This window comes from Saimiri boliviensis, chromosome 3, assembly GCF_048565385.1.
Source record: "Saimiri boliviensis isolate mSaiBol1 chromosome 3, mSaiBol1.pri, whole genome shotgun sequence".
NCBI lineage: Eukaryota > Metazoa > Chordata > Mammalia > Primates > Cebidae > Saimiri > Saimiri boliviensis.
The window spans coordinates 130,788,606-130,808,591 of NC_133451.1; the positions used below are offsets into that span (position 1 = coordinate 130,788,606).

General features: G+C 39.6%; 1 protein-coding gene across 1 annotated transcript in view; it reads left to right on the forward strand.

Moving 5' to 3' along the window:
• Positions 1 to 19,986, forward strand: part of SPMIP2 (sperm microtubule inner protein 2) — a 119,552-nt gene that overhangs the window by 55,688 nt on the left and 43,878 nt on the right. Inside the window, exon 3 of the mRNA XM_003927931.4 lies at positions 10,625 to 10,683. Coding sequence (XP_003927980.3) covers positions 10,625 to 10,683 — 59 coding nt within the window. The remainder of the gene's footprint in view (positions 1 to 10,624; positions 10,684 to 19,986) is intronic.

The window sequence follows — 19,986 nt, forward strand, 5'->3', positions numbered from 1 at the left end:
AAACGAGATTCACTGAGAATGACCATACATACTAGCATTGAAGCATCTATAATTTCCTTATCAATTCAGATCTAGGTTTTGTCACTAGGGCTATTAATCTCTCCCTTTGCATCTAAGGCATACCTTTCTGTTTCCATCCAAGGCAGATCAAAATATCTTTTTTTTTTTTTTTTTTGAGACAATGTCTCATGCTGTCAGCCAGGCTGGAGTACAGTGGCACACTCAGAGCTCACTGCAGCCCCCATCTCCTGGGCTCAAACAGTCCTCCTACCTCAGCCTTCTGAGTAGCTGAAACTAGAGGCATATGCCACCACACCCAGATAATTAAAAAACAATTTTTTATTTTTCTTTTATTTTTATTTTTTTTTAGTAGAGACAACATCTATGTTGCCCAGACTGGTCTCAAACTCCTGAGCTTAAGTGATCCTCCTGCCTCAGCCTCCCAATGTGCTGGAATTACAGGCATGAGCCACCATGCCCAGCCCACAGTATCTTTTTTTGCATCTAGACTCAGACTTTGATTCCTTATCAACCCTGTGCTTCAGGCAGCTACTTCTAAAAAAATCAGACTTGGTGCATTAATTGACACCTGAGCTGATACATACACATACACTCCATACATACAAACATGTTCCTAATTACGACGAATACACAAGAGTGGTGGCATTAACCCAGGGCCCGCCTCACAAGGGAGCTGGTAAACTTCTCAGTGTGGTGTCACTGTGAGAAATGTCTCAATCCACTTCCTGTTCTTTTCCAGTTTCTTACCTGTCTGTACATCGTTTCCATATTCCTTGCTCTTCCTTGTCCTGTAATAATCCAAATCAAAATGATCACTTCTTGTTTTAGTCTAACTATAGAGACTCCTCAGTGTCTCTTGTGGCAATTACTCAGAGCTTAGATTTTAAGCAAACTTTCGTCTCCTGGATTTTTATAGCTCTAACAGCTGCTCTGCCTAATTTACTGCTCCAGGTTTATGTAAGACTGGCGGCTAAGGACACTCAGGCACCTCCAATCGAGTCTTGGTAAAATGCCTGGAGCAGCTGCCTCCTACCAGGGAATGGTCTCTCTCATTTGGGGCACTAGGAGGGGTTCTGCAGATCATCTGGCTTTTTGCAGGAAGATAATAACTTCCATGCTGAGTGACACCTGAAAAACTTTCCCCACGTTACGGAGGTCAGTAAAAATCACAAGATCGAGTTTCTTTTCTGGATTTTTAAAATGTTTAGCTATTTCCTACTCTTACATGGGTTACAATGCAATAATAATAAATGTATCTATAAACCAGAACAGACCATTACTTTTATTATCTCAGATTTAAGAGCAGCACATTCTTTTGAAAAATGAATTTGGTCTCTGCCAAACTATATGCAAGAATATATGGAGACAACTGAAACAATTTCTTTGGTTTCAATCCCATGCTAACCTGAGGAACTTTTCTAACTACTTCTTAGCTGGTCGTGTCTCCTCCTAGCTGGTGGTATCGCTGGCCTTTCTTTAACCCAAACCACAACAGGGTCTGCTGGGTTCCTAATGTCCATTTTCTACTCCTGTGCTCTGACCTCGTGACAAAATAATTTACTTGGTTTTCTCACAGAAACAATGTTATACTGAACAAGATGACTAACTTTTCATTGGTGTGATCCCAAAGACAATATTAAATCAATTAATCATAATATAACCAATATATATCTTTTAAAAACTCTAAGAGGTAATAGAATCGTGGGAACCCATCAATATATTTATAATAATATGATATAATAAAAACCAAAATTTTTGAGGCTTTGAAATCTCTGCCTCGATTTTAAGTGTTAAAAGTTCCGCTCTCATGAAATAGAATGTCTTTGTGACGGTTTTATGGATATTTGAGCAGACTTCGGATGAAATGTCAGATTTCTCGATGGCTAAGGAATAAACTCATCCAAGGTTGGTTTATTAGGCATTTTGCTCAGTGAATTTATTTTAAAAAGGTAAACATAGAAAGAGCTACGCTTGATTGTTGATTAAGAATGGTGCTGTGGTGATTTACAGCTGAGGAAACTGAGGGATAAACAGGTGAGGTTCCTTGCCTGAGGCCACACAGCTTGTAAATGGGAGAGCCAGAATTTCAACCCAAGTCATGTGAAATAAGGACTCAGAGGAATACAGGATGTATGAAATGCAATGATAGGCAATGAGTTAGAATATTAGGTTGGAACCACTTTATAAAGTACACAGCTGTGTTATTTTTCTATAACGCAGGGTCAGGCTGGGGTCGAACCTACTTGCCTTTCTCTTATAAGGTATACAGCCCTTTCTTCATGGTTCCCTCAGTTGTCTCGTAGCATCTGACTGGCATCATTTGCACACAATATAATTCATTTATAATATCAATAAATAGTAGAGGCTGGGCACAGTGGCTAATGCCTGTAATCCCAGCAGTTTGGGAGGCTGAGGCAGACGGATCATTTGGGGTCAGGAGTTTGAGATCAGCTTAGCTAATAAGTGAACCTGTCTCTACTAAAACACAAAAATAAGCTGGGGGTGGTGGCACATGCCTGTAAACTCAGCTACTCGGGAGGCTGAGGCAGGAGAATTGCTTAAACTCAGGAAGAGGAAGTTGCAGTGAGCCAAGATCGTGCCACTGCACTCCAGCCTGGGTGACAGAATGATAGTCCATCTTAAAAATAAATAAAATAATAAATAGTAGAGATGATGCCATCCACATATTTGACATAATAAGAAATAGCTTGATACTAGTTATTTTTGAATTTGTATTTTATAAACACTATTGCCTTTCAAAACATGCCAAATACAATTATTGGCATTATGGGGGAAAAAAAATGGAGTTCTCACCAAGCCAAACCCTCTTTCCTTGCACTAACTCCATGTAATCTTCCAAACTACCCTCTCCTACATAACAGTATCCTCTGTGTTTTCAGATTCATCTGGGAAAAACGTATTGCCAGCACAGAGTTGATAAGTCTGTAAACCACCAAAATACGTATTTCAGAATTTCTGCATTTTTTAATCCCCAAATTCTCATTTACCTTGGGGTTCATCTAGAGCAATCATAAAAATAGCCGCCAGTTTTAAGTCTCATTAAAATTCCTAATCTCCAGATGTTGTTATCAGTATAGACGATTTTAGAAACATAATAAAGCTTCCTTTCTCAACTAAGTTATAAAAGCAAAATAGAAAATAGCTTTTCTAAAATTAGGCATGTCTTGGGAGGGCTGCTGTTCTTTCCCAGATGAGTGTGTGTTCAGTATCACTTTTTACTTGCGTTTATTTGCATCCTAACAGTTTGTGGTTTAATATAAAAATAATTAGCACCTTTCATCCTTAAGGGCTGTATAAAGCAATATGTCTTAGGATACCAGCAGAAGAGGCTTTAGTGAGAGAGTACCACGTGCTGACCATCTGTGAGGCAGGAGAAACATTGATTGTGGAGACCAAATAACCCTCCTTTTTCTTAAAAATAATATATTAACATCATTAACCTCCTTATATACAGATGTTACATTTTCTCCATTTTACAAAGCTTAGCTTTATGGGACTCTCAAATACATTGAAGGAAACAATTTCCTTATAAAATTGTACTTGTGTCTAAATTTCCAGATTCTAAATTTTATGTTTGATGCTTCCTTTTTCTAACAGACCACAGAAACATCACGGGAGGCATGTATCACTGATTTGCACTCTCTGTGCTGTGTTCAAAGCGGTTCCACAAAGAATAATGCATTTGGAATGGAGGCTCTCTTGGTAGCCAGCAATGCTGCCACATTGCAGGGGGCATCCCGGCCCCAAATTACCTAGCCTCTCAAACACAGGGCTCTCTCTCTCTTTTAGAGGAGACTTTCTAGAAAATTATTAGCAAATTGGAGAACAAAAGTCCTAATCATCACATCACTTGTTAGGATGTGAAAATTTAGGCGAAAAAAGGAAAGAAAGAGAATCCAAGTAATGTAAAGCTTGGTAGATGATTTTATCCCTTAATTTAGGCAGGCTAAAAATACATTGTGGGTAGTTATAAACTCTTATAACTATTATTGACATAATATCTGGAGTATGTGCCTAAATGTAAATATCACCTTTTTAAAAAATTAAGCTTTTTAAAGTTAGTAATTAAGCATATGTCATAGATTTTTCAACAAATGTTATTTGATGATAGTGACATACAAAGCTAAGAAAAGATTCTATAACTTAGAATAGGTGCTAGTAAAATTGTGGTATGACTCCATAGATAGGCTGTTAAGTATATTGTCAAAGAATTCTGAAATTTGTGTGTGAGCCAATATCCCAAGTGCAGGTGGATCAAATACCAGGACATCTGTTTTCTAAATCTGGATTAATCCTGTGCTTTTAAGATCATGGGAGGAAACTCTTTAAATCATTGTAAATGTATGACTCTAGTTTTCCCTATTATTCATATACAACACTCCCAGGGTATCTCAGCTATATTGACAAATATGCATAGCATGCATAGCAAATGATACCAGAAACCTGGAGATTTCTTTTCCCAGGATTAAATATGGGAAACCAAGGAACTTTAATTGGGGAAGTTTAGGAACAATTCATTAAATATAGGGGGCCCCCACTCCACGGTCTCAGTTCTGTGTTTGGGCGTGAAGAAATTGCACTGAAAATATACGCTATAGAAATCCACTGTGACCACCTACTTGGGAAGAATTCATAGGAAAATTTCGCTGTGGAAGTTTAGTGGGACTATTGTCAATAAATGCACTGCACAATCCCAGCCACATTGCAATGGCTTTAAGCAAGTTGAGGTCTGAGATCTGTTGTATGTGTCTTTGTACTGACAACTTCAATCGCGGTTCCCTCCCACCATCTCCTAGTGCTTAGCATGGCATAGATGATTATCAGTAAATAATGAGAAATCTTTTTTTTTTTTTTTTTGAGACGGAGTTTCTCTCTTGTTACCCAGGCTGGAGTGCAATGGCGCGATCTCGGCTCGCTGCAACCTCCGCCTCCTGGCTTCAGGCAATTCTCCTGCCTCAGCCTCCTGAGTAGCTGGGATTACAGGCACGAGCCACCATGCCCAGCTAATTTTTTGTATTTTTAGTAGAGACGGGGTTTCATCATGTTGACCAGGATGGTCCCGATCTCTCGACCTTGTGATCCACCCGCCTCGGCCTCCCAAAGTGCTGGGATTACAGGCTTGAGCCACCACGCCCAGCATGATGAGAAATCTTATGCAGTGTCTTTGTTGAAAGAAATTTATTACTGTTGAATGAACAGTAAAAATTTATTACTATTGAATGAACAGTAATAAATTTTTAAGTGTGTTAGCAACTAATCTACGCCCAGCTTATTCAATAAAATCATTCAAAACTATTTACCTTTTATTTAAACAGAAACTTAAGGAAACTGGGCACAGTCTCCCTCATATCAAATCCCACGTTCATGTTGCTTCTTCTACAACCTGTAGTTGTAGAGCCGATTGGACAATTAACTTGGGAGAGTACATTTTCTAACCTTAGAATTAACAACAGTGTCAGACACATTAGAAAACTCCAAGGGTGAGTACAGTTGCAAAGTAGGCCCTTGATAACATTTCAGAAACTGTGCTGAACACATGTAGCATCTTGGAAGTACTTGAATAGCTTTCTGTTGCTTGAATAGTCCACTCAGATTTCAGACCCTGCTAGGAATCATCAACCAGCTCTGGATAAAGCGCTGATAACAGAATGGTTGGTTATCTGTCTCAAACCATAACAATTCCCAAGAAAATCATTTCCGGTTTTTCTTTTTTTAAAAAAAATCTTCGTGTATTTTGAATTATAGCATGAATTAAGGAACCTATTTATCTCCTTGGAAGGATAGTGGGAAAAAATAACAAATTTATCTTTGTTATTGTTGTTGTTGTTTTTTGATTTCCACCCACAGCATTGAAAAATATGCCTTTTCTCTGAGAATTAATGAGGCACTTAGCATTCATATCGCTTCTCAGGGTAAATCTGTGTTTGTGGTCTGATAGGGTTTGGCTTTGTGTCTCCCTCCAAATTTAATTTAGAATTGTAATTCTCATAATCTCCATCAGTCAAGAAAAGGACCTGGTAGGGGGAGGGTCATTGGATTGGAGGGGTGGTTTTCCCCATGCTGTTCTCCTGATGGTGAGTTCTCATAAGATCTGATGGTTTGATAAGGGGCTTCCCTCCTGGCTCTCTCTTGCCTGCCACCGTGTAAGACATGCCTGCTTCCTTTTCTGCCATGATTATAAGTTTCCTGAGGCCTCCCCAGCCATGTGGAACTGTGAGTCAATTAAATTAAACCTCTTTTTTTTTTTTTTTTTCCAGTTTACCCAATCTCGGGTAGTATTTTCATAGCAGGATGAAAATGGACTAATACATGGCCTTAGTGAAAAATGGAATGTGGCTTTCAAGCTAAAATAGCCAGTTGAAGAATTTTTTATATTCCCTCTTTTCTCCTTTGCATGCTAGTCTGAATACTGTTTTTTTTATAATGCCTCAGTTTTCCCATGTATGAAATGGGGATTATGTTGGTTTTCTATGGCATAACAAATTACCAAAAATTTAGCAGCTTAAATCAATACTCATTTATATGCTCACAGTTCTGTAGGTCAGAAATCCAGGGATGGCATGACTGGGCATGCCACTCAGCTCTCACAAAGATGAAGGTGTTAACTGTGGCTGTGAAGCCGTCTGAGGCTGGGGCTGTCTTCGAAGTTCATGTGGTTGTGGAAGACTTCTTATGGTTGTAGGGCTGAGGTTGTATTTATTTGCAGGTTGTCAGCCAGGGGCCATTCTCAACATTCAGAGGCCACCCAGGCACCTCACCCAATGACCCCTCCACATCTTTAAAGCCAGCTGTGGAGAGTCTCCTTCATGTTAAATCCCTCTAATGCTTCAAATCTCCTTTGCCAAGAAGAGCCTAGGTCTTTTTAAGAGCTCTCCTGATTAGCATACGCCCACTGAGAATAATCTCTGTTTCTTCAAGTCAGCTGATTTGGGACCTTAATTACATCTACAAAATCCCTTCACAGTAGCACCTAGGTTAGTATTCAGTTGAGTATCTGAGAGAACACCTGTCCACCAGAGGGGGAGAATCTTGGGTGTTCTCTCAGAATTCTGCCTACTGGCTGGACACAGTAACTCACAACTATAATCCCAGCACTTTGGGGGTCTGAGGCAGATGGATATCTTGAGCTCAGAAATTCAAGACCAGCCTGGGCAACATGGCAAGCTCCTGTCTCTACAAGCTGGGCATGGTGGTGTACACCTGTGGTCCCAGCTACTGAGGAGGCTGAGGTGGGAGGATTGCTTGAACTTGGGAGGCAAAGGTTGCAGTGAGCTGAAATTATGCCACTGCACTCTAGCTTGGGTGACAGAGCGAGACCCTGTCTCAAAAAAAAAAAAATCTGCACACCATAGGGTAACAATAATACTTTAGAGTATTGTTAAATGGATTGAGACACATGTAAAGCACTTAGAATGCTCAGCAAATGAGATGAGGCTGAACAAATGGGATATAGTATTATTAATGTCTCTGTATACTGTATTTTCCTGCCTACATGGATTTTGAAATTATAGTGTTACAAGCACACTAGAAACATGAGAGACTATGTTTCTCATTATTTGGATACTCCACAGAAAGCAGAGATACTGGGGCCACATGAACACACTCACAGAATCCAATGTTTAGTCTATTTGCTGCAAGTTGATGAATTCAAATTATTTAAAAACTACAGTAAAAGACCAGGATATCATTCATGTTGGTACTCAAGCCCATCTATAATGTGGCATAAAATGAAATATGTATGGGTCTCTGCATTGAACATTTTTTTTTTTTGCTTTAACAAGAGAAATACATCACAGAATCCATGCCTTAAACACTGACATTTTTCAGAAAGAATTGTTTCTACTCATGCTCTGAATGTAAAATGAATACTTCAGATGCTCCATTCATACAAAGGCCTTTATGTCCCCTTTCTCCCTGCAATAGTTCCAGTCTAGAATAGGCAACATTATGCAATTTGGTGACCCTGCTGCAACAATGGAAATGCTTCTCACAGGCTGTGGGAAAAAGACACCTTAAGGGGTTAACAGTAATATTTTGCAAATTGAGGCAAGTGAAGAAAAAAATACATTAGCATAAGAAAAGATAGCCGTAGGGAATTTTCCACTCAAATGTTTGATACTAAGAGTTCTGTGTTACCAAGGAGGAGGCTACAGAAGAAAACCCTTAGTGTCTACCGCATTCTTGAACTACATTGCCATTGTATTCATTCTATGGGTGAGAAAGACCTCATAGTTAGAGAGATGGAAAATTGTTCTTTCTAGTAAGAAATGTCAAAATTGAATATACTAAAAAAAGCTCTTGGATTGTTGCAACAAAGCAAAAGGATTCCTCAGGAACAGTCCCTAAAAGACTTCCTAAATGTGTCAGGACTAGGCTAGAGGTTAGAGATTAAAAATGAAAATCTTAAGCAATGACTTTAATTTTTTTTTTTTTTTTTTTTTTGGAGATGGAGTTTCACTCTTGCTACCCAGGCTGGAGAGCAATGGCGCGATCTCGGCTCACCGCAACCTCCGCCTCCTGGGTTTAGGCAATTCTCCTGCCTCAGCCTCCTGAGTAGTTGGGATTACAGGCACGTGCCACCATGCCCAGCTAATTTTTTGTATTTTTCGTAGAGATGGGGTTTCACCATGTTGACCAGGATGGTCTCGATCTCTCGACCTCGTGATCCACCCGCCTCGGCCTCCCAAAGTGCTGGGATTACAGGCTTGAGCCACCACGCCCGACCCGACTTTAATTTTTAACTAGAATGAGCCCCAAATGTCTGCAATTAATTTAACTCAAATGTAACAGTTTTTACTCATTTTAGAAATTGTGTACCTCACAGTATGTGAATGTAGTTAGCACGTATTTCCCTTTTGTTAATACACAATTATTTGAAGATTGATCTGTAGGAAATATCCAAACTGGAGTTGTAATTATTTTTGTTGAAAACATCCAAAATAAGTGTAAAAGGTTCTCACTGATTTAAGATAGAAAATATACTAATTGTTACCTGTTTCTATGAAGACGTTGAATTGGTTTTTAAATCAATCTTTACTCTTAGAAATGACTGGCCAGTTTAAAAAAAATGATTTATTTAAGTCTCAGTTTCATTGGGTTTAACACTACAATAAGCATAGCTGTTTAAATAAATCCTGATATATTTTGTTAAGATAGAGAAGGACCGGTTTATTTTAGATAACAAATTGTTTATGATATTAGGCACTGATAGCTATAGGAGGAATGGAAAAAAGACGTGTTGTTTTGTCTCTGAAAAAGATCTTCCCCAATTAAGAAGATGTAAGTTTTGGTTATTAAAAATAAGAATAGCATAAAATCAAAGATCATCCAAGTCCTGCAAAATTTATCCAGACGCTGATGATAAAAGTACTTAGAAGTCAATGTAAGCTCAATTTTCAGGGAATCGTGTCAGGAATCAATTGAGAAAGATGTCCTATGATCTTTCTATCATATGCAGATTATTTTCAAAATTTCTATGGAATAATGACCTTGTTTATCTTGTGCCTTCCTTTGTTTATTCAATTTATGTGTGAACATTAAAGAGATTAAGTTTTCAGGTCTTTATCCCTGAGAAGATGACACAAATGAATTTGCCTTCTCAAGCACAAAATAACTCTATGGTAGTCAATAAGGAAAGTCATTCTAAACTGAAGCTTGAGGGAAAAGGAAAAGGGAAGAGAATGTAAAAAGTACCAAGTAACGTCATTCCTTTAATGCTGAAATTTTTATAACAGGATTTTGCTACTTTTTGAGATGTTATGAATATTGCATCCCATATTAATGTAAGTAAAAAATGCATTCCACAACTGAAGTGAAATACTTTTTGATAACTCATGTCATGGTTTCTGAATCCTAGTATAGAAACTTGAGAAATGGTTATAGACCAAGACACTTTTCAATATAAATTTGACACTTTTATTCCCCGTGCTTGTTTACAAGACGTGCTATTCATTGGATAGTTCCTGGAGGAGTCACTATGTAGCAGCCACTCATTCATTAATAACAGATCATTTCAATGCACATGGGAGGGGGTGAGAATTATTTTTTAATCTGGGAACCGGCTCTAAGCCACTGAATACGTTATTGATACTCTGAATTATTCCTTCTGAAAGGCGTTTTTAGATCCACACTTTTACCATAGTCTGTCTATAATCCAGCTCTTTCCTACGTTTTTGCTACCACATTTTCTGATTTCATAAGGAGAAAGTAAAGTGAAAAGAGCTAACCTGTTTGAGTCTAAATGACAATAGTAGTTTAGAATGCTCTCTTATTTAGACATAGAATCATAAAGATGGAAAGCAGCTTATTGATGATGCCTTACGCTTTTCTTACTACCTGCCTAATACCCCTCATTTCAAAGGAAAGTAAAGCACATCAGGTCTTGTTATTTTACTTCTTGTACTTTTTTCTCTCTGTTCAGGAATCAAAAGACTATGTTCTTCCCTGATCTTCTTTTAGCTGAATTTAGCATTTCCTATTTCATTTTCCAGCCTGACCCCCTTTTTGTCTAGAAATATGGATACTTAGACATGTTGCCTATTTACTTTGGAATTAGGGTACATTAATTTTCTTCCTTTTACAGTATGCAGAACTAAGTCAAGCTTCTATTGATGCAATAACCCACAGATATCAAAACCCATGGTAAGCAAATATGACTATATTTTTTATTAATCAGTGTGTTTTTTCCTAATTTGGTAGCAGGATTCATTTTTTTAACTTTTAATTATATTATCACTTTCTTTTTATTTCATACAGGTTTTTTTAAATTTGTGAATTTTTTGTCTAATAAACACAGCAAATCTCCACTATCTGCTAAATATTAAGGGCAGAAAAGGAGTAAAGCAAGCACAGTTAGAATAAGAAACTTAGAATATAGTAAAGAACAAGAAACAAGCCTGAAGCTATTAAGAATGGCAATGGGGTTAGTAGATTAGCTTTAACTTTATAAATAATTATCTCTGTAGAAGAAACAACAATATTAATTTTTTTCAGATTAAAAAAACCTCATTTCATGCTGTTGACCTGGAAACCATCATAATGGGTAATCTTGGTTGATAAACATAATCTTACTAAAGTCACATAATGGCTTCAATTCGTGTTATCTTGTGACAGCTTCTGACCCAAATGAAACATGGGTAGCTCAAGGCATGTTAAATTACAGGAAACAAGCAAAAGCTGGCCTGTTGTATAGGTATAATGTATGATTCAGAGTCCTAAGAGGGAAAAGATCAATCAGCATCGCTCTTGCAAGACTGCAGATTGCATATTATCTTTGTTATCATAGGTTTTTGAAGGTAAGGATTTCTATGGCCTATTTTACTTCACTTTTAATTGTTGAAGGATTCAGCTTTTAGCATGTGCAAAATCACTGGATTTTTATTAGCCCTGACATGGCTATACTATACCAACATAAACTGCATCAAATAGAAAAAAGACTTCAAACTCCATGTGAAAGTCTGTTAGTTATTTCAGAACAAAAAAAGACCTTAGTGGGCAATTCCTGTAACTTATTAAGCATGTACCATATTTAAAGCCACAAAGAAACAGGTATACTTTATTGCATGAATAACACGTATTCTCATTAAAATATTCTATTTCATTTATTTAGATAGCATTGCAGGCATACAGTGTAAATACCCTGTGAAATATGTCCAAGCAAAGAAAAACATTAAAGACAACTGAAAATCAATGAAACTTCAAGAGGCATTGTGATAAAAACATGAAAATGTGTTGCGTTTATTTAAACATTAAAAACTTTTTGGAAGGTATCTGAGAAACACCGAAGCTCTGAGCATGTTCTCTGAATGAAAGAATGTTAGCTATATTCATTTCTAGGGAATATGCTATGGGTTCAACTGAGTCATGAGGATGTAGAATGCTTAGGAAAGAGACCTTGTATTTAGGAGACTGCAGATTCAACTAGGAAACGGGATATACGTGAAAAAAAAATTACTTTGCAAATACCGAGAGCCAAATTAATAATGAATAACTAGAAAATTACAGCTAGACATTTTTTAAATTAAATGTATTAACAACCCCCTGGACTCCTCTATAACTCCTGGCTTGGGTCCTATTTCTAACTAGTCAGAAACCAATAACCTGAATACTGCTTCCTTCTTGAGACTATAAGCACCTACCCTGTTTCAAAGCCCTTGATAGCAGGATACTCTTGAATAGGGCCCTGTCTCAGACAGGTTCAGGTGTGTCCCACCCCTTTGCATCCTGTAAGGTGGCCTGAGAGCCATCTTTCTCCTGGGCAAGGTTAGTGCTTAGCCTCCCAACCAATTTTTATGTTCTGCTTTTTTCAGTCAACAACATTCACTCAATACGTTCAGCAACTCCTGAGTTCAAAGCACTGTTAGATTCTGTGGCCAACATGGTGAACCAGCCAGCCTCAGTATATGCCCTTCCTGGAACTTGAATTCTAGGGGAGGAGACATACATTAAAGCAACTATGGCTTTTTAAAAATAATGTCTTGGCAGCCAGGTGCAGTGGCTCATGCCTGTAATCCCAGCACTTTAGGAGGTGGAGGCAGGCAGATCATGAGGTCAGGAGATCAAGACCATCCTGGCTAGTACAGCAAAACCCGTCTCTACTAAAAATTCAAAAAATTAGTCGGGCATGGTGGCATGTGCCTGAAGTCCCATCTACTTGGGAAGCTGAGGCAGGAGAATCACTTGAACTCAAGAGGTGTAGGTTGTAGTGAGCTGAGATTGTGCCACTACACTCCAGCCTGGGTGACAGAACAAGATTCCGTCTAAAAACTATATATATATTGGCTGGACACGGTGGCTCACACCCATAATCCTAGCATAGTGGCTCACACCCCTAATCTGCTGGGAGGCCCAGCGAGACAGGACGATCGCTTGAGGCCGGGAGTTTGAGTCTAGCCTTTGCAACATGGCAAAACCTTGTCTCTACAAATAATAGAAACTTAACTGGACATAGTGGCTGTGCCTGTCCCAGCTATTCAGGAGGCTGAGGTGGGAGGATGGCTTGAGCCCAGGAGTTTAAGACCCACCTGGGCAACATAGAGTCCTGATCTCTACAAGAAAAAAAATTTAAAAATTAACCAGGAGTGGTGGTGCATACCTGTGCTCCCAGCTACTCAGGAGGCTGAGGTGAGGTGGGAGGAACGTTTGAGCCCGGGAGGTTGAGGCTGCGGTGAGCCTTGTCATGCCAGTACACTCCAGCCTGGGTGACAGAGCCCCTTCTCCAAAAATAAAAAATAAATGACAAAACCCCAACCATACTGTTTCTCAAACTTAAAAACAAATTTTTTAAAATTACAAATGTAAATCATGCTTAGGGTAATAAATAAAAAATATAGAGCTATATTGAGCAAAAGTTAATATCTGACCCAAATCCATCCAGTTTCTGATAAAATAGTTCATTATAAAGAATACAGGATAAAGGAGGTTTTTGCAGGGCACCCACCTGGTGAGGTGTTTGCTGAGGGAAGTGATTAAACTGATGCTGAAAAGAAAGGTGAGGCTGGGTGTGGTGGCTCATGCCTGTGATCCCAGGACTTTGGGAGGGAGGGCAGGGCAGGTGATCACTTGAGGTCAGGAATTAAAGACCAGCCTGACAACATGGTGAAACTCTGTCTGTACTAATAATACAAAAATTAGCCGGTTGTGGTGGTAGGCACCTGCAATCCCAGCTATTCAGGAGGCTGAGGCAGGAGAATTGCTTAAACCCGGGAGGTGGAGGTTGCAGTGAGATGAGATTGTGCCACTGTACTCCAGCTTGGGTGACAAAGAAACTGTGTCTCAAAAAAAAGAAAGAAAAAGAAAAGGTAGGTGACTATAAGATCATTCCTGCCCAAGAGAACAGCATGAGCCAGGCCCTGAGGTGGGAAAGAGTACATCAAATTACAACCTGTGCTGCAAGACCATATAGAAAGCAGTGAGGAGAGTAGTGAGATGAGGATCAGATTTTGTAGACTCTTGTGACCCAGGCTAGAGAATTTGGATTTTAATAAACATAAGAACAAAGAAAATTCATTAGAAGATGTAAAATAGAAAGCAACATGATCCTAATTGCTTTGTTAAGATCATTCTGGAATGTTGGAATGCTACATGCAGAATGGATTGGAAGGTGACAAGAACAGCTGTATAAAGATCAGGGCTGGGTGCAGTGGTTGACGCCTGTGAGCCCAGCACATTGGGAGGCCGAGGTGTGCAGATCACACGAGGTCAGGAGTTCAAGAGCATCCTGGCCAACATGGTGAAACCCCATCTCTACTAAAAATACAAAAATTAGCCAGATGTGGTGATGCACACCTGTAATCCCAGCTACTGGGGAGGCTGAGGCAGGAGGATCACTTGAACCCAGGAGGCAGAGGTCGTTGTGAGCTGAGATCATGCCACTACACTTCAGCCTGGGCAACACAGTGAGACTCTTATCTCAAGAACAAAAAGAGAGAAAGAAGGAAAGAAGAAAGGGAAGGAAAGGAAGGAACAGCCAGGAGACAATTTCATTTTTACAGGGCCATCTTGAGTTTTCAGTGGGCTTTGCAAACAAGCCAAAACAAATGTGATTATGGAGAGCTGGGGCCAGGGGAAAGGTTCAGTGGAGCTTTTAAAGAAAGGTGGGCTTTAAGTAAAAGGAGAAAAGAGGAGACAATATTAACTATAATGATGGGAAGTAAAGCATGTGTGTACAGCAATCTGATGAAGCAGATTTAACATTAATTATACAGCTGAAGAAACTGATGTCAGAGATTATGTCACATGACCAAGGTCACAGAGCTCACGTTTCAGTCCAGGCTGACTGATTCTGTTGGTCTGGGTTGGGATCTGGATTTGGACATTTTGTTTATCTTTTTTTGAGACAGAGTCTCGCTCTGTTGCCCAGGCTGGAGTTCAATGGCGTGATCTCTGCTCACTACAACTTCTGCCTCCCAGGTTTAAGCCATTCTCCTGCCTCAACCTCCCAAGTAGCTGGAACTACAGTCATGCGCCATCAAGCCTAGCTAATTTTTGTATTTTTAGTAGAGATGGGGTTTTGCCATATTGCCCAGGCTGGTCTCGAACTCTGACCTCGGGCGATCCACCTGCCTCAGCCCCCCAAAGTGCTGGGATTATAGGTGTGAGCCACCGCATTCAGCTTGGGCTTGGACATTTTAAAAGAGCTCTACCAATGATTGTGATGTGTCACCAGGGCTGAGAACCACTAGTGACAACTGAGAAATGAAGGGGACTGAGCCTTGTGGAGTGCCCACATTGAGGGCAAGATAAATGGGAGCCACTAAAGAAGAAAAGGAGCCTTATAGGTCAATTCCTGTAGAAGGCTACATACAAAAGCCAGCGAAGAATTTGGAGAGGAAGAGTTTAATACAAGGAAACAAAGAAATCAAGGAAAACACAGCAGACAAATATTTAGGGGTGATCAGTGGCCTCAGAAAAAGCAGTATGGGAAAAGTAGGATGCTTTGAGTCAGCGTCACTCGTGCTGAGGAATGTTTGTCTACTGACATAATGCAGGCAAGTGTCCACTTTTTATGACGTGAGAAATTCAGTTAGAGCACAATTACAGGATTTCCTCCATTTGAAGGCATATGTTTTACATTTTAATATCTTGAAATCAGGATGTGTTTTATAATAGTTGTTTATAAATGCAGTGTTCAAATGTGGTACCTCCTTTTGTCCTCCTGTGCAAAACTGTATTAATGGCCATGTGCATTGGCTCAGTCCAGGCATAGTGGCTCATGCCTGTAATCCTAGTACTTTGGGAGGTCGAGGTGGGCAGATCACCTGAGGTCAGGGATTTGAGACCAGCCTGGCCAACATGGTGAAACCCGATCTCTACTAAAAATACAAAAATTAGCTGTGATCCCAGCTACTCAGAAGGCTGAGGTAGGAAAATCTTTTGACTAGAAGGCAGAGGTTGCAGTGAGCTGAGATCATGCCACTGCACTGTAGCCTGGGCAATGGAGCAAGGCTCCATCTCAAAAAAATAAAATAAATTAATGGTGTGTTATACAATGAATTATACCTTAAAGACTGATAAATATGTAGTTTAGCAAATATGAAATGATGACTGTGCTAAGTACTCAGAGTTTGACAATTTGTAAGCAGACTTCTTGCTCTCAGGTTGCTCACAGACTTTTCATGGCAGATGTAACAGACGATTTCAGCACAAGGTTCACTGATGGAGACAGAGTAGTTATTAGGTTAACTGTTTTTTGTTTGGGGTGTGTGTGTGTGTGTGTGTGTGTGTGTGTGTGTGTGTTTTAAATCTTTAATCCATTTTGATTTGAAAAAAAATTTAAAGTAAAGGAAATACACTCTTGTTTTAACTATCCCAAGTTTCTCTAGATATGTGACCTGATGATTTGTTTATTTTCAAACAATCTCTTCTGTTTGCAATGTGGTGTTTCCCTATATATATATCTACAGTATTTCTAATTTCAACAAGAAGAATAAAAAGCCTTAATAGGAAATAGAGGAAGAGTTTACAGTCCAATTAAGAGAGGTCATAAGAGAATGTATTGGCAAACAATGAATTGCCAGGGCTTTTGTTTTTTTCTCTGAGGTGAGTGGATTCTGTAGCAGCTACTCACCACTACTGAAGAGCACACCCTATTTTCTAGGCCTTTAATAAATAATCTGAAGACTAATTTCAGAAATGCCTCTGTTTTTCTTTTCTAATGAGAGCAAACTTTCTTTTGTGATCATCTTTCGTACTAGATGTTTCTGAGTCATTGAACTCAAGAAAAACTATTTCCAGGCATAGGACTTCTTTAGCTCTTTGGAATATAACTTATTAGACAGCTGGGTATGATATTTATCTCAGAGTCAGTGGGTTTCTGTGAAGCTACAATGATTCAAAGGTAAACGAGTTTGGAAAGGGACAGTGTTCTTGTAATTCTTTTGTATTAGTCTGTTTTCACATTGCTGATAACGACATACCGAAAGGAGATCATTTTGGAGCTCTAAAATTTGCCCTGCTGGATTTTGGATTTACATGGGCCCTGTAACTTCTTGGTTTTGGCCAATTTCTCTCATTTGAACAGCTGTATTTACCCAAACCTGTACCCACATTGTATCTAGGAGGTAACTAACTTGCTTTTTAAAAAAATACTGTGATTGTTGTATGTATTACATATACATTGAAAACCCTGGGAGAAATGATATAATCCTTGCTTTGAACCATCATACATATTTTAAAGAAAACATTGGGAGTAATACAGTCTATTTTATTTCCCAAGACATTTCTCATTTTATTTATTCTTCCTTGTTCCCTGAAGTTCCAAGTTTCTATCTGGTAAACTTTTCTTTCACCTGAGGAACTTCAACAATTTTTTTTTGAAAGACCACATCTGCTGGTGACAAATTCTTAGTTTCCCTTGATTTGAGAATCTTAAATCTGTAAGTAGACTGTAGTAGTTTGTTTTCACACTGCTGATAAAGACATATCTGAGACTGGACAATTTACCAAAAAAGAGATTTCACTGGACTTCCAGTTACATGTGGCTGGGGAAGCCTCACGATCATGGCCAAAGGCAAGGAGGAGCAAGTAACATCTTACATGGATAGCAATAGGCAAAGAGAGAATGAGGAAGACACGAAAACAGAGACCCCTGATGAAAACATCAGATCTTGTTGAGACTTACTCAGTACCATGAGAACAGTATGGAGGAAACTGCCCCTGTGATTCAATTATCTGCCTCCAGGTCCCTCCCACAACACTTGGGACTACAACTCAAGATGAGATTTGGGTGGGGACACAGAGACCATATCTTTTTGCCCCTGGCCCCTGCCAAATCTCATGTCCTCACATTTCAAAACAAATCATGCCTTCCCAACAGTCTCCCAAAGTCTTAACTCATTTCAGCATTACCTCAAAAGACCACAGTCCAAATTTCATCTGAGACAAGGCAAGTCCCTTCTGCCTATGAACCTGTAAAATCAAAAGCAAGCTAATTATTTCCTAGGTACAATGGGCCTGCAGACATTCAGTAATACAACTGTTTGAAATGGGAGAAACTGGCCAGAACAAAGAGGATACAGTGGCCACAAAAGTCCAAAATCCAGAGGGGCAGTCAATCTTAAGGCTCCAAAATGATCTTCTTTGACTCCATGTCTCACATCCAGGTCATGCTGATGCAAGAGGTGGGTTCTCATGGTCTTGGACAGCTCTGCCCCTGTGGCTTTGCAGGGTACATACAGCCTCCCTCACAGCTGCTTTCACGGTCTGGCATTGAGTGTCTGCAGCTCTTCCAGGTGCATGGTGCAGGCTGTCAGTGCATCTACCATTCTGGGGTCCTGAGGATTGTGGCCCTTTTCTCCCAGCTCCACTAGGTGGTACCCTAGCAGGGACTCTGTGTGGGAGCTTTGACCCCACATTTCCCTTCTCCATTGCCCTAGCAGAGGTTCTCCATGAAAGCCCTATCCCTGCAGTAAACTTCTGCCTGGGCATCCAGGCATTTCCATATATTTGAAATCATCTAGGTGGAGGTTCCCAAACACCAATTCAGGCACCCACAGGCTTAACACCATGTGGAAGCTGCCAAGGTTTGGGGATTGCCCCATCTGAAGCCAAGGCCAAAGCTCTACATTGGCCCCTTTCAGCTACAACTGGAGTGGATGGGATACAGGGCACTAAGTCCCTAGGCTGCACACAGCACAGGGACCCTGGGCTCAGCCTACAAATCCATTTTCTCCTAGGCCTTAAACCTGTGATGAGAGGGGCCACGTGAAGACGTCTGACATACCCTGGAGACATTTTCCCCGTTGTCTCCAGGATTAATTCAGCTCCTCATTACTTATGCAAATTTTTGCAGGCATCTTGAATTTCTCAGAAAATGGCTTTTTCTTTTTTGAATTGTCCAGCTGCAAATTTTCTGAACTTTTATACTCTACTGGCTTTATAAAACTGAATGCCATTAACAACACCCAAGTCACCTCTTGAATGCTTTGCTGCTTAGAAATTTCTTCTGCAAGATACCCTAAATCATCTCTCTCAAGTTCAAAGATCCGCAAATCTCTAGGGCAGGAGCAAAATGCCATCAGTCTCTTTGCTAAAACATAATGAGTCATCTTTGCTCCAGTTCCCAACCAGTTCCTCATCTCCATCTGAGACCACCTCAGCCTAGGCCTTATTGTCCATATTGCTATTAGGCTTCTGGTCAAAGCCATTCAACACATCTTTAGGAAGTTCCAAACTTTATCACATTTTCCTCTCTTCTTCTGAGGCCTCCAAACTGTTCCAGCCTCTGCCTATTATCCAGTTCCAAAGTTGCTTCCACATTTTTGGTATCTTTTCAGCAACGCCCAACTCCTGGTACCAACTTACTGTATTAGTCCATTTTCACACTGCTGATAAAGACATACTTGAGACTGGGAAGAAAAAGAGGCTTAATTGGACTTAGAGTTCCGCAAAACCTTCTGACATAATAGTGGCAAGAGAAAATGAGGAAGATGTACAAGCAGAAACCCCTAATAAAACCCATCAGATCTCCTGAGACTTATTGACTACCATGAGAACAGTATGGGGGAAGCTACTCCCATGATTCAAATTATCTCCCACTGCGTCCCTCCCACGGCACATGAAAATTATGGGAGTACAATTCAAGATGAGGTTTGGTTGGGGATACAGACAAACCATATCATCTTTCTACTCATGATTTAATAAATATTTTTTTCAAGTCATCTTTTCATAAAAAGCATGGAATACTGATTCATTGGTAAATTTTACTTCCTTTCAGTGTGTTAATTTCCTTACCTCAGATACAGTGGATCAGTAAACATGAAATACTTAAATATAAATCCTTAAAGTTAAAATGTCAAACCAGCAATCCCAAATTACCCAAAAAGTGTTTGTCTCCTGTACAAAGCAAATAGATTCTGAATTTCCCTGCTATTTTATAGGTCAGAAAGAGGAATTTAGGACAAAGTACTTTTGGAAAGTCTACCCTAAGTCTTTTCCCCTTTTCTT